This window comes from Fusarium vanettenii (genome assembly GCF_000151355.1).
Source record: "Fusarium vanettenii 77-13-4 chromosome 6 genomic scaffold NECHAsca_53_chr6_3_0, whole genome shotgun sequence".
Lineage (NCBI taxonomy): Eukaryota > Fungi > Ascomycota > Sordariomycetes > Hypocreales > Nectriaceae > Fusarium > Fusarium vanettenii.
Window position 1 is genome coordinate 52503 of NW_003315836.1, and position 18896 is coordinate 71398.

General features: G+C 51.1%; 8 protein-coding genes across 8 annotated transcripts; 5 read left to right on the top strand and 3 right to left on the bottom strand.

The window, feature by feature from the left end:
* Window positions 1-1313: 1313 nt before the first annotated feature.
* Window positions 1314-3032, bottom strand: NECHADRAFT_69905 (uncharacterized protein; the record flags this gene model as incomplete). The annotated part of the gene is made up of 2 exons (XM_003041048.1): window positions 1314-2344; window positions 2401-3032. 2 exons carry the CDS (start codon window positions 3030-3032, stop codon window positions 1399-1401), a joined length of 1578 nt encoding a protein of 525 aa, XP_003041094.1. The 3' UTR covers window positions 1314-1398.
* Window positions 3033-4075: 1043 nt separating this feature from the next.
* Window positions 4076-4507, top strand: NECHADRAFT_81318 (uncharacterized protein; the record flags this gene model as incomplete). Its single annotated transcript, XM_003041009.1, has 1 exon — window positions 4076-4507. One exon carries the CDS (start codon window positions 4076-4078, stop codon window positions 4505-4507), a length of 432 nt encoding a protein of 143 aa, XP_003041055.1.
* Window positions 4508-5050: 543 nt separating this feature from the next.
* Window positions 5051-6454, top strand: NECHADRAFT_100775 (uncharacterized protein). Its single transcript, XM_003041010.1, has 3 exons — window positions 5051-5367; window positions 5431-5504; window positions 5566-6454. Exons 1-3 carry the CDS (start codon window positions 5288-5290, stop codon window positions 6207-6209), a joined length of 798 nt encoding a protein of 265 aa, XP_003041056.1. The 5' UTR covers window positions 5051-5287; the 3' UTR covers window positions 6210-6454.
* Window positions 6455-9074: 2620 nt separating this feature from the next.
* Window positions 9075-10132, bottom strand: NECHADRAFT_69908 (uncharacterized protein; the record flags this gene model as incomplete). Its single annotated transcript, XM_003041049.1, has 2 exons — window positions 9075-9847; window positions 9938-10132. The coding sequence occupies 2 exons, from the start codon at window positions 10130-10132 to the stop codon at window positions 9317-9319; spliced, it is 726 nt and encodes a 241-aa protein (XP_003041095.1). The 3' UTR covers window positions 9075-9316.
* Window positions 10133-11700: 1568 nt separating this feature from the next.
* On the bottom strand, window positions 11701-12395 carry NECHADRAFT_102700 (uncharacterized protein; the record flags this gene model as incomplete). The annotated part of the gene is made up of 1 exon (XM_003041050.1): window positions 11701-12395. The coding sequence occupies exon 1, from the start codon at window positions 12388-12390 to the stop codon at window positions 11701-11703; it is 690 nt and encodes a 229-aa protein (XP_003041096.1). The 5' UTR covers window positions 12391-12395.
* A 1077-nt stretch (window positions 12396-13472) lies between these two features.
* On the top strand, window positions 13473-14547 carry NECHADRAFT_16436 (uncharacterized protein; the record flags this gene model as incomplete). The annotated part of the gene is made up of 2 exons (XM_003041011.1): window positions 13473-14165; window positions 14215-14547. Coding segments are annotated over 2 exons (1026 nt in total), but the record flags the coding sequence as incomplete, so codon positions are not given.
* A 1049-nt stretch (window positions 14548-15596) lies between these two features.
* Window positions 15597-16572, top strand: NECHADRAFT_61657 (uncharacterized protein). The gene has a single exon (XM_003041012.1). It carries the CDS (start codon window positions 15692-15694, stop codon window positions 16472-16474), a length of 783 nt encoding a protein of 260 aa, XP_003041058.1. The 5' UTR covers window positions 15597-15691; the 3' UTR covers window positions 16475-16572.
* A 431-nt stretch (window positions 16573-17003) lies between these two features.
* Window positions 17004-18601, top strand: NECHADRAFT_94173 (uncharacterized protein; the record flags this gene model as incomplete). The annotated part of the gene is made up of 2 exons (XM_003041013.1): window positions 17004-17582; window positions 17639-18601. The coding sequence occupies 2 exons, from the start codon at window positions 17004-17006 to the stop codon at window positions 18599-18601; spliced, it is 1542 nt and encodes a 513-aa protein (XP_003041059.1).
* Between the last annotated feature and the right edge of the window lie 295 nt (window positions 18602-18896).

Here is an 18896-nt window from a genome sequence, read left to right on the forward strand (position 1 = left end):
TCCTCGCCCCCCAGGAACCGGAACGGGATGAACCTGAACTCTGCCCGGTCTCCACGTCAGCCAATAAGAGACGCATCATTCAGCCAGTCATCACAGTCGAGCCATTAATCACCCAAAACCCCAAGAAAAACCCGCCCGATAAGCCTTTCATCCCCCTCAATTGGGGGTCGAGATACGGATGAAAGATTACTATACAAAAAAAACACATGTCCTCGTTGGTTGTTTCTTTACAACTTTGTGCTACGATGTTACTAGATGGCTTTTTCCAACTCGGGTCTCACGGCATTTTAGAGCATACAAACACAAACACAAAAAACAACACGTGAAAGATTTGAACAACCATCAGTTTTTCCCCAAACACTAGATTTCCCTTATCATCTGGCCCTCCACGTTCCATCCCCTGCCCCTGATTCGTCTTCCCGATCGTCCGGCCCCTGTCCAAAGAAAAGCCCACCCCCAGAGAGGGGAAGAAAAAAAAGGAGACTGGTTTTGGTGTCAACCCCCGCGAAAATGTGTATCCTGTTTTTCTTTCCACCTCTAGACACCCACACCCCAAACCCAACCCCAAGAAAAACCCATGACTGAAGATGCTGACACATCGTCCGCTTCGCTCTCGGTCTGCTTCCGGTGTCCTCTCCCCCTTTTACCGGGACGCCGGCTTGTGCCTGTCATCCGTGCTTGCTAGCCCTGATATTTTTTAAACTCTGAAAAGCTTTGTCCGGGGAAGGTCGGGTCGCTATAGATCCCAGTTTCTTTGCTTGTCCTTGTCTTTTTTCTTCTCGTATCGGTTGATCTTCAAAAAGTCCTGGGTCCATCGCCTTCATACCTCGGCACAAAAAAGAGACACTCTCCCATAAACTTTTACGCCACTACATTCTTGGACAAGAAATACTACGTAAACCTTCAAAACTCAAATAACAACACAACCCTCATGGACCCTGAAATTCCTCATCATCCTTGTCTCCCGTAACTTCCGGATCGTCAAACCTCGGGACTTGAGGTGTGATTGATTAGATTCAATTTCGGCACTTGGGTAACAAAAAGAAAACCTCCGTGCCGTGCCGTGTAGCTTGCATTGTAGGCCCGACAAGGTCATATACCGTGGCTTTCTCCCGAGCGCAGAACGACGGGCTCGGGCTGAAACTCGGGAAGAAGAGACGTATGTCGTGTAACCCTTCTGTGTTGCACCAGATTTCGGTTCGACATGGCGTAACAGAAAGGAATCTATTTCAACCAGTCGAAGAAGCACGGGCTGGCAAGCCTTGTGCTATTCGTACAAGACTAACAACGTTCTGGAACTTTGTTGACGAATGTAATATCAAGAAATACGATATTCTATAATTCTGTATGTGTTTTTACTTTTCTCCAAGGTGTTTTACTGTTGTATCCCTTCTCGCCTTATGGCTTCACACCGTCCTGAATATAGTAAATTGCACTTCCCGTCGCGGGCCGACTCACGACAACGGCCCCCTTCTTCTGCTCCTCTGTAAGTTCCCGCTTGGAAAAGTACTCCTTCTCCAACGCTTCTGTAACAGCCTCGACCTTGTCCGCCGGAACGAGGTGCACGCTGCAACCTCCCCATCCTGCGCCGGTAACTCGTGCACCGTAAGCTCCGGACCGCAGAGAGATGTCGCAGATCTCGTCGAGCTCGGGGCAGCTGCACTGGAATAGGTCACGGCAAGACACGTGCGTCTCGTTGAGGAGGTGGCCGAGTTCCTTGTTGAAGGGCGTTGTGTCGGTTGCGCCTGTGTGGACGGGGTTCTCGAGGAGAGCCATGAAGTGGAGGACACGGAGGGCTTCGGTGAAGACGTGCAGGGCACGCTGGCGGAGCTTGAAACGCTCAGCTCGGACAGGGAGACGGGACATGAAGCGGGCTTCAAGCTCTTCGACTGTAATGTTGAGCACCTTGGCCACCTCCTCTCGCGTATAACCCTCCTCCTGTGATAGAGTGTTCTTTGTCACTTCGATCAACTTCTTAAGCTCCTCCTCCTTAGTAACGCTCTTGGCGGCTGCGTAGTCTGAGCCGTTAAGATGGTAAAAGAAGGTCTCATGGAAACCCTGAAGACTAATACCCAAGGGGCCTGCGTCCTCTGGCAGCTGAGTGCCCGGAGGGTTAAGGACAGCATTAAGATACGCCGCAGCCATGCTGCACTCGACTACACGTAGATTGTAGTGAATTGGGCCTGTAACCTGCTTGTTGGATGTGACAAAGGACTGCACGATAACGAAGCAGAGCTCTGGATGTGTAGGAGGGAACTTGACAGGTCGAGCCTCGAGACTCGGGCTGAACGAGACAAAGAGGGCTGCGCCTTTCTCAGAGAAAACAGAGGCGGCCTGATCCATTCTATGAAAACCGAGTTAGCTGTGTGTTCAGATATGTGCAGTCTTGATATCACGTACCCTCCCGAGTTGACTCCTACAGCACGCTCGTTGACGATGGCGAGCTCTGTCAATTCCTTCTTGTCCACCTCCTTCTCGCCGTTTGCCAGCAAGATAGCCAATGAACTGGTGCTAACAACAGCAGCGCTCGAGCTCAATCCTCCACCGACGGGAACTGTCCCGTCCATGAGGAGCTCCATATTGCAAGGTCTGAATCCAGCTCCATACTTCTTCCTCAACAATCCAAGCACACCTTGAAGTCCACTCTTGAAGTAATTCGTCCACTCCAGTTTTGTCGCATCGATCGTAACATCTCCGTCGATAGGAACCTCAAAGTTCTGTGCCTCAAACTTGTCCTCCACATTCGCAATGCGGATGCGGAATGTCTTGGCGTCGTCGGCGACGGGAGTGTGAGACACGGCGAGGAGTGCGTCGGCGGTGATGGCCATGGGGAGCACAGAGTAGAGGGAGTAGTCAATGTGCTCGCCAATAATGTTGACCCGTCCAGGAGAACGAGCAACAAAAGAAGCTGGATGCCCATATATGGACTCAAACTTGGCGAGGAGGTGATTCCATCGTGGTGCTTCGGTCGCGAGAGAGGCCGGAGGGTAGATGTCGGCGAGAGCGTTTGCGACGGGTACAGAGCGAGACATTTTGGCAATTGCAGCTTGTCTCTAATTGTCTCCAACTTGTGAGAATCTTGGGAATTGGTATCCGCAAGGTCTCAAGTGTCGTTCGTTCGTCGCGTGAGGAAGCTGTAGGCGTTGCAACGTTTCTATGCCCCGCTATTGCCCCTCGTGGTATGTGTCGAGGTTACAGCTTGTGATTGATGACGTAGGTAGTGTTGAAGAGCTCAATTTTGAAGCTCGTCGCGATACTTGACCAATTCTATTTAAATAGAGGTCCAGCAAAAAGATCAAGTGTAAATGTATCAGGAAAAGAAACCGACAGAGCCGTCGGGTCTCAACACATCTTGTACCCCGTGTTCAACGTCCGTCAACCCCTCAGCTTGTTGCGCCGAGTATATCCCCACCTATCGGCGTGTAGCCCAGGGTCTTTTTGCCTATGGTCAGTTCCCCGTAAAAGGTATCGCGCGGTCCGCTGCTCGGTGGAATATGGCGCGTGGTCTTGAGCCTGTGGGGATTTCTCTGGGTTGATGGGCAGAGGCTCTTCGTCATTGAGCTCGTTGTTGGGGGTTGTGGTCGGCTCTGGATCCGACCGATGCATGTCGTTTCTTTGTAACTGCATACCTTGGGAATCAGGTGAAAAGAACTCATGATTGGAAGGGATTTCAGTCAGGCTATGGTGGAATGATGGAATTGGTTCCAGTGGTGGGATGCGCGGGTGAACTATCGGGGTCAGTTCCGCCGACGGCCGAATAGTCAACTCGCAATATCATCAATTTGATACAAACAAAATAGCAATGGCCATGAATCACTGCTTCGTAGCAAACAATCTTTACGTCTGCACTGACAGCTGGCCAGCACTGGTCCAGCTGTCAACACTGATAATCCTGGCTGCCATGTAGCAGACACTGGCAGGCGTCATAGCAATATCGAGCCTTTGGCCTCATCATGACTTTTCCTCACCTGGTGTTCGTTCCAACCCAACCAACCCACCATCCTCAGTTGTTACACACGGGATAGAATCATTGCTCCTCTTGATCAATCACGAAAACTTCAGAAACGAGACCGAGATGTCCTACCCGGCGCAGGAGCTGCAGCCAAACACCCTGTATCTGACCATCTCAACACCTGAAGCGCCCGCGACCGCCATCGCACACATCTACGATGTCGACATGACCTGGCTTCAAGGCGCCCTGGCCGCACCCATGGAAGGAGCCGACAACTTTGAATGGGGAATCTACTGGCATCGAGGCCACCAAGACGGCACCTGGTACATGATGCACCGCGCCGGTGATCCTGAATTGCCCACCTACCAACTTGGCCTCAAGATGAAGCATCCCTTCAAGAGCATGGAGATGAGGCAGTCTCCCCGTCTCCACCACCACGTCGTCGGACTCATCCGTCTCATGCGCATCTCCGAATTGACCGGTCCTGAGATCACGACCTATCTCGACTGGCTCGCACCTAGGGCCGCCATGAAGGCGCAGCGGAGCGTCATGTAGGCCATGACGGTCTACGGCCGTACGCGCAAGCACGTCGCCAAGGTGCGCGGAATTTGTGAGCTTGGATTCGATACCTCTGGGTTGATCCGCGAGGTGCTGCAGTTTGCGCATCACGAGATTTGGTATTCGCTGGCTGGACAGCTGCCGCGTCCGATCTATCAGCCGCCTGTCGGAGTCGAGAAGGAGACGACTTGAAGCATTGCGTGAGGAGAGTCCAAGGACGGGTTCAATTGGTGAGTGAGGATCGTGAATGCGAAGCTGACATGGCTAACCCTCGCGTAGCAAAGGACCATTCTGTATCACAACCTGTTCGTCGAATAAGAATGTTGATGATGGATCAAGAAGTGAGGCGTAGCGGGTTGACATGACATGGATGGTTCGTTGAACACGTTGGGTGACGAATACTCTCGATTGGTGCTGTTGCTGTTTGTTACTGGGCATGTTACCGAGTTTCCCGCACGTGAGATTGGACGAGAATTGAACACGAGGCGATATAAATTGTACGAGAGCCTAAATAGAACGTTTGCTTGTAAAATGAAACCTGTTTTTTAAAGTCAGGTCGAGGGTAAACAGGTTTGGCCCATCTCTTCACCGTACCTTACAGCAGGCGTGCCGAGGATACCGAAAAAGCCAGGGAGCAAAACACCACGTGACACAAGGCCAGGCTGCTAGACATTCCTCCAGCCTCTGCAATCCAATCCATTTTATGCCAGCAACTCCTTGAACATATCGAAAAAGACCGCCAAGACTGAATAGGTTCAATTTTGAAGCAGCGGAAACATGGGACATCACAACCTTCGCTTTGACGGCGATCCTTATTCGTCCAGCGGAGCTTGGAGTCCGCCAACCAGCAGGGCAAAGTAAAAACCCGGCACCTTCGGGAAGTGCTTTTATGCAAGAGTTTACTGACTTGGGGTGGTTAGTTTCTGCGAGGAGGACTATGTCATTACCTTGTATCTTGCAGAGTTTGTCAACGCCTTGACCAACGTCACCTATGGTATGTTTGTTGAAGCTTGGTGTGTAACCTTTGAGGCTCCGCTGACTGTAACCCTCTTTAGTCTACTTTGCTCTGCGATACATGTATGGTGGTTCGGGCAGACGGGGGATTCTACCTGCCCGATGGGACTTCATGTCCATCTCCCTGCTGGTTCTTGGCATCGGATCGTTCCTGTTCCACGCATCGCTCCGCCAGACCCTCGAGTTTGTCGATGAGCTCTCGATGCTGCTGCTCTCCTGGTCCATGCTCCGGACCGTCCTCGTAATGCGACAGACTCCCTCAATGATCCGCCTCATCACAGCAATCCTCCCTGTATTCTTCATCTCATTCTCCGTCTTTTATGTCTGGTCGGCAAAGATCATCTACCAGGTGATTGGATTCTGGTTCAGCCTCATCCTCATCGGCCTTCGCATGCGGTACCTCTTGTACTGGCTCAAGCCGGGCTTTTCTGAGAAGCAGACACACAAGTGGGCCGTCAGAACCTGGACGGCGACATTTATTTGCCTGTTTGGATACTTTATCTGGAACATTGACCTCGAGTTTTGTGCCGAGCTCAGAGATCTTCGAGCGAGGGTCGGATTGCCTTGGGCGTGGATCTTTGAGTTTCATGGTTGGTGGCATATCTTGACGGCTCTTGGTGCCAGTCAGTTTATGGGTGTGGTGCGAGAAGTGCGCGAGGAGGCGGCCCGTATGAAGCAGGAATGATTGTTGGATATGGTAGGCGTTTGTCTTCACTCTGGACGAGGGGTTAGGTTCTCGTGGCGGTAGATGTGTGAGTTTTGTCAAACCATTAGAGGGCTTGGATTGTAAAATTATACTTGGTTTGGATGTATCTGATAGTTGGTGTCAACTGCATAGACCTCACCCAGTGAAGGATCCGCCTGACCTTGGCTGGCCAACTGTACCTGGCGTCTCGCCTGGAGATCTTGCATTTTTAAGAGTCGAACTGGTCTACTAGAGAGATATGACCTTTCAATATGAATGATTGGTGAGACCATGGTCAAGGACTGGGTTTGGCAAGTTGTGTCCATGTTCTAGATGCCGTCGCCGCTCGCCTTGAATAGAGTCCACCTGGGCGCTGCCCGGTGACGCGAAGTCTTCCTTGAGCCTAGAGTGACGCTCATATGTATAATGCAGTCGCGATGATACATAGTTTGCCCTTGATATATTGTCTCTGTTGGGTCGAACGGGTTTCCAGGATTTGCTGTCAGGTCCCTGCCTCGTGGATCGGGTGGCTCTGGGGGAGCTTGACTCGATGGATGGGCGTTGGACTGTTAAGTGCTCTGACTAGAAAATGCGCTTGGAGAAATCGAAGCGGATGTGATAACACTTCTTCGTCCAAGAGGCCGAAGCGACGCCCTTTTCGAGCCCCCTCAGGTTGGCACCGCAGTTGAGCACCCGCGTCCAGGCCTGGGATGATGTCGAGTTTAGGTGTAGCCATTTGAGGTGGGATGGGTGAAAACTCAGCTGCAACGGAGATAGGCATGCGTGCTTTTGTTTAGGAACTTGCTCCTGATCGGTGTTGGGGCGTGGGAGGTCACAACGTAAAGCTTGTCCGAAGCAGAAAGGGGTTGGGCCGACAAGACCATGGAAATTCTTTCAGTAACCTGCGTAAAAGCGTGTAAGGAAGGCTCCACGTAAAGTTATAGAACTAATGCAAACTGTGATCGGAGGAGTTGTCGGCATCCCCAAGCCGGGCCGTCACCTGCGAAATGTCAGGCCAACCCCTGAGGTGTGACCCAGAGATAGGTGCTCGGAGATGTGCTCGGGGGATTTTCGACTCTGACTCATCATCGCGAAGCATTAATGCGGGCAGATAATAGGATGTTTGCCAAGTAATGGGTCCCAAGGCATGCTCTCACTCGTCGTCTGCTCTGTGACTTCCACGTCAGCCAAGACATCAACGAGATCCTAATGCCACATCGGCAATAAGTAGACGCGCTCGTAACGACCCTTGTGTAAGGAAAGGAGAAAGGTCCTCCGGGGATCGCTGTGATGCATTTGAGGGTCCTACAGGCGAAGGGATATGGCTGAGCTAGGTTGAAGGTAGGGACATGGACGAGGACAATAGTTCACCAACAGAGCAGTAATTCTTTTTAGAGGGCTACGGTTACTAAACAAGAATGCTAAAGATAGAAAAAAAAAGCCTTCGTGTAGTCATGTCTGGGTGGTCAAGGCCCTTTCTTTGTTGTCGGAAATGTGGCTCAACTCCGCATTCACCAACGCATCTAGGGCCAACGACTTGCCACAACGAGTTTCCTTTTTCGAGAGGTCAATAGTTAGTTACTCGAAGGTGATTCGAGATGAGAGACAGGAGCAAGTAGATGCCTTGACAGGTCAACGGGGGGTGACTTGTCAGACTGTTTGAGCTTCCGAATAGCTTCCATCTTTGTCTACGCCAAGCCCTCAGCTATTAATCCCACAGAAGTGCATTCTTACAGAGCAGTTACATAAACGAGCCGACATCCGTCGTACCAACAAACCTCGAATCTATGCTCAAACAAGACCAAGCCCCTGGCATGGAACACGGATGGGCGCGTGAAGTGACAGCGGATGGTGACAGATTACGGACCGGCACGTCTGAAGGCGGGAAGCCGCGGGAGTCCCGCATGCCACGAGATGGGGGAGCTTTATTTGAGCAAGAATGAGTGGGATGGATCGGATTTTGACGTGTTTTTGACGTGGGATATTTTGTTGGTGTAACGGGGATGCAGTGTGTGTACCTACTGATGTTTCGACGTCATTGGACCCTTGGGGAGGAACCATAAATTACCCCTCAACCCCGCCGAGGGCATCATGATACCCCGCCTCAAAGAAGACGAAGAGCTGTAGATAGATGGCCAACCTTTCAGCAGAAGCCTCATGGATTCACTAGAGAAATGATGATACTGTAACCATGTTCATGTACTTGTCAATCTGACACTGTCCGTTATAAACCTCCCACTGTACGGATGTCGGGTCAACATGATGCCATGCACATGCACAGCGCCCACCGACACGCCGCGCCAATCACGGCCCAATCGATGACCCTGAACGCCCTCCCCCGAGACGTCATTCGTCACGCCTCGTCTGGAAGGACCAAAAGAGGGCACGAGAATCCCTCCTCTCTTGGGTAAAAGGCCGCAGGTTGCCCAATGAGGGAGGCGTTTATCTTTGTGCCCACACGAACGGGGGAAGGTCATGGTACTTCTTGCTCTGTGAAAGTGCGTGAGATGGAAAAATAGGACCCGTTAGTCCCCCCCCCCCCCCCCACGAGGAATGGAAGGGGAAGCCCATTCACTGCCGCCGCTGACTGACTAGGCTTTAAAAGAAGGTATTCCTCCACTCCCGAGTCTTTCCTCTCTCTTCCTCTTTACTAAACCTCCACAAATTCCATCAACCTTTTCCAAAAAAACTCCACATCACAAAACACACCACCAACTTCAAAACCATCATCAACATGTCTGGCTGCGGTTGCGCTTCTTCCGGTTCCTGTGGCTGCGGCTCCAGCTGCACCTGCGCTGGCTGCCCTGTAAGTGTCCTTGTTTCTTCTTGGTTAGAGTCAAAGTTGGAGGACTGACGGTTGCCAATCAAGCACAAATAAACTACGGCGCCGATGAGAACCTTGAGGGTTATTTTGTTTCTGGAGATGGGCGGCGTGAGATCGACTGGGGATGGGATCCACTCGTTTCGATGATGATGAAGGCACACGAGATACAGATTGGTCATGAATAAATGCAACCTTTGTTGCCCATGTTGCCATGTTTGCTTATGATGTGATCAGTAAACTCTTACAATCCTCAAACTCCTTGAACGCCTCATCGATCCGATCCTTAACGACCTATTCCCCAGTAACCACCATAGTTCGATTCAAGGAACGCCAACACTGGGCCTAGACCCACGTCCTGCCAGCTCTCCTTAAGAACCATCAAACCCTTGGCAGTCTTGTGCTCATTATCCGTGTATTTGTTTCCCATTTCTTCATCGAAATCTTGAACCGACAACTGTCGCTCGTGCTTCCGTCCTCTCTCATACGCCACCAGCATAGCCTCTCGCAGCAATCTCGACCCGTACAGGACAGCCGCCAAGATGGACACGGCAAAGCTCGCCTGTGCGATGCGGCAGTATCCTTGGTTCTTATCCCAGGCGACGGAGCAGTTGCGAGTGAGGTACCAAGGTGTTGGGCTCGGATGTTCAGGGTCGGAAAAGTCGCTAGAAGCTTGGTTCGTGAGGCTCAGGCTCCAAAGCGACAAGAGGAGGATGTCGTAGAATGCGCTGATGTACCAATAGAGGAAACCGGAATAAGACAACAGTGCGCGGGCGAAAAAAATGAAGAAGCCGAGTATAGCGATGCCAAGGTTGGACTCTGTCAGTCTTGAGACAACCGTCAGCTCATCGTCTCGTGATTGATTTGTTGACGCTTCTCCTCACCTTTGCTGCCAGAGGTAGGGAACCTCGGGGGGCTCTCGATGGTTGGCGTAATAGTAGATGATGTTGTTTGGGTTCGAGTTCCATCCTTCCTCTCCGCCGTTCTCCCAGAGTCTAGATCTGAAGCGATCCGGGAACGCGAGGCCAAAGAGGATGACGGCCATGAGGGCGATGGTGAACTCGACCATCAAGAGGCTGAGGGGTACCTTTGGGGCGGCCATGATTGAAAGAGTGTCGCAGAAAAGAAAAAACTAGTAGCTATCCCCCGGAAGAAGGAGAGACATGCAGCGGGGGCATTGCTTTTCCCATGTGGGCGTTATTAGGTGGTGATCTCCTGGAAGAGATTGGGATGCGTGACTGGTGATGATGCCATGAAGATGTCTCGGTGGGTTGATTGTCTCGCCGCTGAGAGAGAGCCCACTGAGTGACCTCGCCGACTCGGCCACCACAACCGCTGTAATTTTTTTTTTTGCGCGCTCGGGGTGAAACTTGCTCATACTCCCGCAAGCAGGGATTATCCGGGTATGACACGTTGAACATGATATTGACAGTGATTCACCCTTGTTTATTATAATTAATTCCATCCAAAAGATGGGGGATTTACTGCTTTATTAAATCGTATTGACCTTGGCTGAAATAGAGTTGCTTGTCAAGTACGCCACCAGATCCCCCATGGACGTAGTGGATAGCACCCCATGCCTCTGAGCTTCGATTACTACCCATGCTGAATCTCTTGAAGGTCAGTCTGTTTCTTCATGTCTCATTCTGCTCAATATCACTCGCATGGCCCTATCACCTGGCACCCCCATCCTGGTGCCCTTCTGTGTGCGTAATCTCGCTCTCAACGAGTAGCACGTCTTACATGATGCCAACCCCACTCCCTGCAGGCTTGGAGCAACTGCATTCGAGTTCCGTGTATCTGGGACTTTGGTTCACTAGGGACTGGGGTATCACTCTCTTGTCTCGAACCTTTGAAATATACATCTTGATGTAGATAAAAAGCTGAACTGAAGATACCATCACCAAGATACCACAGTGTTGTTCTGCTTGGCTCATTGACCCTGCCATCACATCTCTACAAAAAAGGGCCACTCACTGCCTTTTGTACCAGAGACTAAACATTATCTCCGTGAAATTCAAGATTTCCTTTCAGTCCAATTATCCCGCTCGAACCAACATCGTAGCACTGCCATGACAGTGACTCAGCATTGGCTGCAGGCTTTGGCCCCCAAGAACCCCCAGTATCAAAAGCAGAGCAAAGTCTCTCAGATGAGCAAGTTGTACGCTCCTTGGCTGGTGGCCGAGCGTGCCGAGTTCACTCCGCCTCTATATCCTGACTAGTGCCGGATCTTGCGTGTTGAGCAAGTTTGGGATTCAAATCGTTGCCTTCTCTGCCGTCTCGTGAAGCTTCAACAAGTACCGCATCTTTCTTTCAACACTCCAGTTTGAGCTAGGTATACGCCCCTATTTGACATTACAGACAAGTTTGATGTTGATCTTGAAAAAAACACTTACTGTTTGGTTAGAGGAAGGCAGAGCATGCAGCTTGGTCCAGGAGGTTCCTTCAAGGTTTGAGTAAGGTCGTACAATACAAGTTGGTTCTGCAACCTGCACAGCTAACGAGCCATCAAGCACAGAAAGCGGCAGAAATAAACGGTAGGTTTAGACTGAGCTGAAAGCTCTGCTTGATTGATTGTCTATCCAGGAAAAGTATCCATGTCTAAAAGTGTAAAGTGCCGTATCCCACACGCCGAACAATGCAGGAGAATAAAGTAAGGACAATCAAGCCTTATATGACCAAATTAATAACTCCAACGGCTACAACCGCCGCCAGCATGCACGTCGTTGTCGTCACACTTGTAGATTTGGATCCCGCGCTTCGAGGATCCAAATCCTTTAAACACTGGTCGATACAGGCGTCCAAGTCCTTCTCGCTGCTTCCATCACTATACCGCGTCTTATCACCGGTGTAATACTTCATGTGACACCGTCTTGTACATCCATAAGCCCAGCAAGATATGCGGTTCTCCTCGCTACTGTCCCACCCGTCCAACTCTCTCTGGCTCCAAGTCCCGTTTGCCCCGAGCAGCGTCGTCCGGCTGCTGTAAGAATAACCATTAACGTGGGACTGGCCTCTTTTGTACAGGCTAGCAGATATGCGGATCCGTGTCTTGTCAGGCGCCACGTCGGCGGGGATGGTGATGTTGACGCGATCTGTGTCCAGGGGTACACTCCAGGCGAGCCAGCATACCGGCCCCGAACCCCATCCTGGTGGCTCTAGCGCGAGGTAGACGCGGTAGGCGTTGAATCTTTTCCGGGCTTCGTGATCTGACGCGTCGATTCTTGTTCTGATTGTGAGCTCCTCAGTCTGACCGGCTGTGATGTTCCAGGGGACGACGATTCCAGTCTCGGCGTTGGTGAAGGTGGCCGCCAAGAGAGTGAGGGAGACCACCCGGAGAAAGAGTGGTATTAGGACCATTAATGAGAGTGATGAAGTGAGAAAGTTTAAAAAGAGTGATTTGCTCTGCTTACAAAGGCAGAAGACGAGAATGAGTGAGAGTTCTGTTGTGTTTGTTAGGGGTTCAATCCCTGTGTATTTTTGCTGACACCCCTGTGTTGCTAACCACATCTGGTCACCGCTTCGGCCGTTTCCTCTTTGAGCATCCCCTTGGAAGGATCACTCGAACAGAAAGATTACACGCATTGGACAAGAGATGATAAATTCAAGGGTAATAACCTGAGATGAAAGAAATATTGATATGTTTTCCAATGGAAATTCTTTGATCATGTGGGTACGAAGGTAGCGTGATGCAGAGTTCAAGATTCAAGAGCACGAACACTGACCATTCGCCGCTCCGAAGTAAAGGTCCCTTCATCAGAGTTCAATTGTCTTGTATAATAGTTGAAAAACAATGTTATTTAGGAACATGGGGTGGCTAGGGGGTACGTACGCTTGTGTGAGATAATCTTATCAATCATGGCCCAACCGTTGTGATCGTGAGATTCTCGCTAGGCTCCGCGGGAACTCCGTGAACACAACTTGAAAACTAAAGAGAGCTCCCTTGAGCATATAAAAACATTAAATGACTTGAAAAAAGGAAATGATTCAATTTCAGCATAACCCAAGGCCGTCATTCATAGACGAAGTAGATATAATATTCAGAATCTTGATTAACGGTTCCGTGTGCAAATAGAGCCGCACTCAGGAGGCTGACCGGAGCTTCCGCGGGGCTGAGACGGACTTTGAAGAGTCCGGACACAACTCCAGGCCATATATAAACTGTCTGTTAGCCATCTCTCAACCATTTAATGATTTCCTATCTGATTGAAATATTTCCGCGCCGTTGCGTTGCACTGTAACTCCGACCTGACCTTGAGCTTCACAACCCAACCCCTTAAAGCTGCTTATAACATAAACCACAATTCATCACCATGGTACCGGACAGCATCAGGCTAGTCGGCAAAGCGTTGAACTTTTTCGTCCCATACCTCGGAACACTTGCAGTTCAGCGCATAGCCGCAGCCTATCACAACTGGACATGGCACGACACGCCCAACGCTCAGAACGTCGTCGTCATCGGAGGCTCCTTTGCTGGCATTGAGCTGGCGAAACGCCTCGCAGAGACTTTACCTACGGGATACAAGGCTGTTTTGATTGAGAAGAATTCTCATCTAAACTACTCCTTCAACTTCCCTCGGTTTTCCGTCATGGAGGGGCACGAACACGAAGCTTTCATCCCCTATGATGCCATCTGCCGGGGAGGGCCTCCTGGAATTTTGACACGCATTCAGGATAAAGTCGTGGAAATCACCGAGGAGCAAATCATCCTGGCGTCGGGGAACAAAATCGACTATACGTACCTTGCCATCGCGACGGGTTCCTCACAGCCACTCCCAGTGCAAGTCTCAGCAACCGAACTTCAGGATGCTTGCCGTGAGATGCAAAGCGTACAAGAAAAGATCAAAGCCAGCCAGAGGATCGCCATCGTCGGTGGAGGGGCCGTGGGCGTTCAGATTGCCAGTGACACCAAGAGCTTTTACCCACACAAAGACGTCACGTTGATACACTCACGTGGCCAGCTCATGAAATATTTTGGAAAGAGATTACAGGACTATACTTTAACTGCGCTTCGGGATGAGCTCAAGATTCGCGTTCTGTTGAATGAGAGACCCAAGCTCCCGCCGCAGGGGAATATGGCTACGTCGGCGACTTTGACTTTCTCAGACGGACGAGAGGAGAAGTTTGATCTTATTGTAAGTTTTGAATCTGGTCATAAACATGAGCAAGCTAACTAGAAATCAGATTGGGTGCACCGGACAGCGGCCCAACTCATCCATTCTGCAATCTCTTTATCCCAGTGCCATTTCCAAAGAAACGTCTCGGATTCTAGTTGAACCAACTCTACAAGTATCAGGAGATGGATCTCTCGCTACTGGATCTCGCATCTTTGCCTTCGGAGATGTTGCTGACCATGGAGGTCCACACATGGCACGAGCAGGATGGATGCAATCCAGAGTCGTACTGGACAACATCCTTGCCATGATTCGAGGGGAGGAGCCGTCCCAGACGTACAAACCTCAGATGTTTATTGAGGGTGCAATCAAGTTGACTTTGGGGAAAGCGAAGAATGTCGTCTACGCTATGGAGAACGATGGCTCTGATGTCATGGTTCCCGGAAAGGGACACCTGGATCTTGACATTGCACGAGCGTGGAGTCAGTATGGTGCAGATTTCAAGCAAGCAAGTGTTCCTAACTGAGACATAAGGAACTGTCGAGGGGTGGCAGATTTCTTTTTTTTTTTTGACGCTGAAGGTCACATATTTATATGAACCAAGGCAGCTACTAGACTTGAATATTTCTTAGATGGAATGGTAATTGATAATTGTTTGTAGAATTCACCTTGTTTAAAACGCATATGCCTGCAATTAACATGCAAGTTTATACCTGATACATTCTAACTGGCCCGTGATCGTGATGCAGGCTAATACGAACAGTCTTGAGTTTTAATGCTGTCATTTGTTTATCATTTTGTTCTTTGATACTAGGCCTGGGGAAGCTGTCATCAATACCAACAATGCTAATGCGAGATGGAACTGTCAATCAGCCCATCCTAAGGAAGGCAAGGGAGTTAATAATTGCAGATTTTTACACAAGGTCCAGATGATGTATCTAGTGCGACTTAGCCCTTAACACGCCATAAACCTTGGATGATTTCGAGACGCAAATCGGTCGGTGGTGAGCAGCATCTCGAAGCTAGGCAGGATGGCGATTGGAACTTGCTCGAATGGGTTTATGAATTTAGCATAACCACCGGCTGATTTGATCATCAGTCTTGTAAGTTGGAATTATGTTGCCCAGGTATGAATGTTTGTTTGGCGGTATGATTGACAATTATCATCCAAGCAATCTGGCTCACAGACCGAAAGCCGGTAGTTTAGACACTCCTATTGAGTATCCTCACCAACATATGATTTGACTGAGTGATTTCACACAGTCCTCAGGCGGTTTCTTGCCTTTTCAGCTCCGGCTTATGCGCCGGAACCCCGCACTTTGACATCCGGGCCGAGACTCTAAAGGACATGTCTGGGCGGAGCACCGATAGCCGTCCTCGTAGCCGCCGCCACGCAGTCCGTGACGCCGACTTTTAGATCCGACATACCGAGGAAAGCTGAGCTGAGGGGATCCCATCGACCCGAGCTTCTGATTTTGTTTGTTCACCAGAATCAAGCCACTGAAATTGACCGAAAACACTCAACGCTTTAACGCTTCTCAAGCAACATGTCAGACTCAAAGCAAGCATCTGGCGGGGGCAACGAACGCTTCAACGCTGAGGCTGCCGCTTGGGATAGCAATCCGTTTGTTCATGCCATGAGCTTGGAAGCCTGGAAGGCCATCCAGAAGTTTGTTCCCTCTTTCTTTGGCGGAACTTCTTCACGACCGGACGTCCTTGAGATTGGCTGTGGAACTGGACTCCTCAGCTTGGAGGTCGCACCCGCCGTGAACCGCTTGGCGGCCGTCGATGCGGCTGAGGGCATGATCGAAGTCCTCTCGTCCAAGTTGAACAAGCCAGATGCACCTAAGAACATTCAACCTCTCGCCATCCTTCTCGAAGACCCAGAGGATAAGAGACTCCCACCAGCGGACGAAGCCAAGCCAGATGGTCCAAGACTCAAGTACGACCTCATAACCTCACACTTGGTACTCCATCACATCGCAGATCTCAAGCCCGTCCTGACAACAATGCTTGGATGTCTCAAGGAGGGCGGCATGGTAGCCCTAACGGACTTTGAAGACTTTGGGCCCGAAGCGAGAAAGTTCCATCCGGAAAGCAAGATGGGCGGTGTTGAGCGTCACGGTATTCCAAGAGAGTGGATGGCCAACCTTATGAAGGAGGTTGGGTTCAAGGATGTCAAAGTTGAGGTTGCGTGGGATCATACAAAGCTTGTTGAGAAGTTTCCTGGGGAGTTTGACGGTCTTAAGAAGGGTGAGCCAGACTTGGATGCTGGGGTTGGAGAGTTGATGAAGTTTACTTATTTGATATGCATGGGGAAGAAGGGTTGAGCTTTTCAAGTGGAAGTTGTATCAAGTTGTGATAGTGGTGTAGGGATCCTATTTGGTGGTTAGGGTGAACCGCCAGATACAATGATTGCCATCTCGATAAAGACATTGTTTTAAAATTCAGTAATGATTTTCAAATCATGAAAATACAAACATCACATCCTCATTGATATTCATGTTTGTGCTTGGGCGAACTGAACGATCCCTGTCCATGATTGGCTGCGTATCTGAGATCGCTGTTCAACACCCCAAGGCAGAAGATGATGCAAGGACCCACCCAAGCTCACGAGCCACCAACCGCCGCGTGCCGAGCCACAGCTTCCTTGTTACCTCCCAACATCACCACCATCAGCTCCAGCACCCGACGAGGCTGACTGGGTCTGACTCTTGCTCTCTTTCCTTTTGCTCTTCTTCTTCTCTGGCACATTTATTCGATTATGCTCTAAGACCAAGCTTCACTCCGAACTCAGTCCGTTTGTCTACTTCGCCGATCTCCTCTCGGCACGCGACCCCGAGGTCGCAAACGCCGACCATGCCGCCCGCCGAACCTCAGAACGCCTCCACGGGCGCCCCCCGATCGCTCGATGCGCCGCGGCGATGCTTCATCTGCCTGACCGACCAAGACCCTGAAGACCCCCCGGGTTCGTGGGTCGACCCCTGCGGATGCACCCTCGAGGCCCATCAGGACTGCATGCTCTCGTGGGTCACCGACTGCGAGCGATCCAACAAACCCCTCCAGTGCCCCGTATGTAAAGACCGCATCCAGCTCGAAGGGCCCTGGGACCCCGTCGTCGCCTTGACCGATGTCGTCGCTTCCAAGTTCACCCGCGCGAGTCCCTTTATGCTGCTCGGCTCTGTTACTCTGGGCGTGCAGTTCAGTCTGCAGATGTATGGCGCCTTGGCCTTGTATTGCTTCTCTGGTCGCGAGGCTCTGACTGAGTTTATCCTGGGTCCTGAGGTCTGGACTCACGGAGAAGCATCGAGGGTCTTTTTGAACAGAGGCAAGAGGTTGCGCAATGCGCTGGTACTGACCAACGTTGGTCCCGCTCTGTTGCTTGGGCAGCTGATGCCATGGATTGGCAATAAGGTCTTCTTATCTACAGCGTCTGCGGTATGTAACCTTTGCTTCTATATGCGATGCGCCGGCATCTAACGACTCAACTATAGTATGGTGTATACCAGGCAATGCACGAGGACGACTTCTTTTGTTGGCCACCCTCGCCTCAGCTGGTCATGGCCGTGTTCCCCTACATCCGATCGGCATACCTCAACGCCTGGCGCGAGTTTGCCTTTCCCTACGAAGTGAGCCTCAACCGACAAATCATGGGTCTACCCCCTCTCGAGCCTAGACAGAACGAGGCCCCCGCCAACGACGGTCAGCCTGAGCGCCGGAACGGCGAGGGTGGCGTGGTGGGTTTCCTTAATGGTCTTATTGAGGCTTTGGAAGCGGACGATGGCGACGACGAACAAGACAATGATGCTGGAGCTGGAGGGCAGGTGAGAATCGGTGGTGAGGGTGAAGATGGAATGGTTCTCGAGCTCGTCATCGAAGAGATCCAGGATGAACCCGAAGAGGACTCTGACGATGAGGGTTGGGTTGAGAGGGCACAAGAGCGTGTCCAGAGACGTGAAAACGCGCGACTTGACGAGGACGAACCCGCACCACGTCCGGGGCAGGAAGCACAGCGAGTCCCAGCTCCAGCTCCAGCCCCGGCTCCGGTGGTTGCTGCTCCCGCACCTGCACCCGCGGTTGACAATCAACCCGCGGAACGAATCGAGCATGAGGCTCCCCAAGCACCACCAGCTCGTCGGCCTGGACTGGGAACAATCCTTTCCGGGGTGTCCAATGCGATAGTCAGCGCCTTGATCCTCCCAGGCCTCTCCTACGCCATGGGCGAACTGCTTCGCCTGGCACTTCCCAAATCATGGACCATAGCGTCCCCGCAAGGAAGCACGGGGCGACCTGGTCTGCTACAACAACAATGGGGACGAAGCCTGGTAGGAGGATGTCTGTACGTGGTTATGAAGGACGTACTCAGGCTGTACACCAAGTACCGCAAGGTGGCGGCAATAGGAAAGCGACGGGTGAAGAACGTTGACCGGGAGAGAAGGCGGAATGAGAGAAGATGACCTGTTGACAGAGTATTCGACATACCCAGTACACTTGAATGATTGTATGCATTAGATGGAGTTTTGGGTGTCTCTGCACATGAGGGCGAGGGTTTGGTGATAGCGGATTGAAGGGATATTGCAGATGAAAAGACTACGACTAAACAAATTGCCTCTATCTGGCACTTGTTGATGTGATTCTTAATCTATCTGGTATATCTCGTGGTGTTTAGTAGTTGTTGGGATCCCCCTGCCTCCTTCACCTAAAGGTACGTATCCCTCACCGAAGGTGAACCAGTCCCCCACATTTCGACGC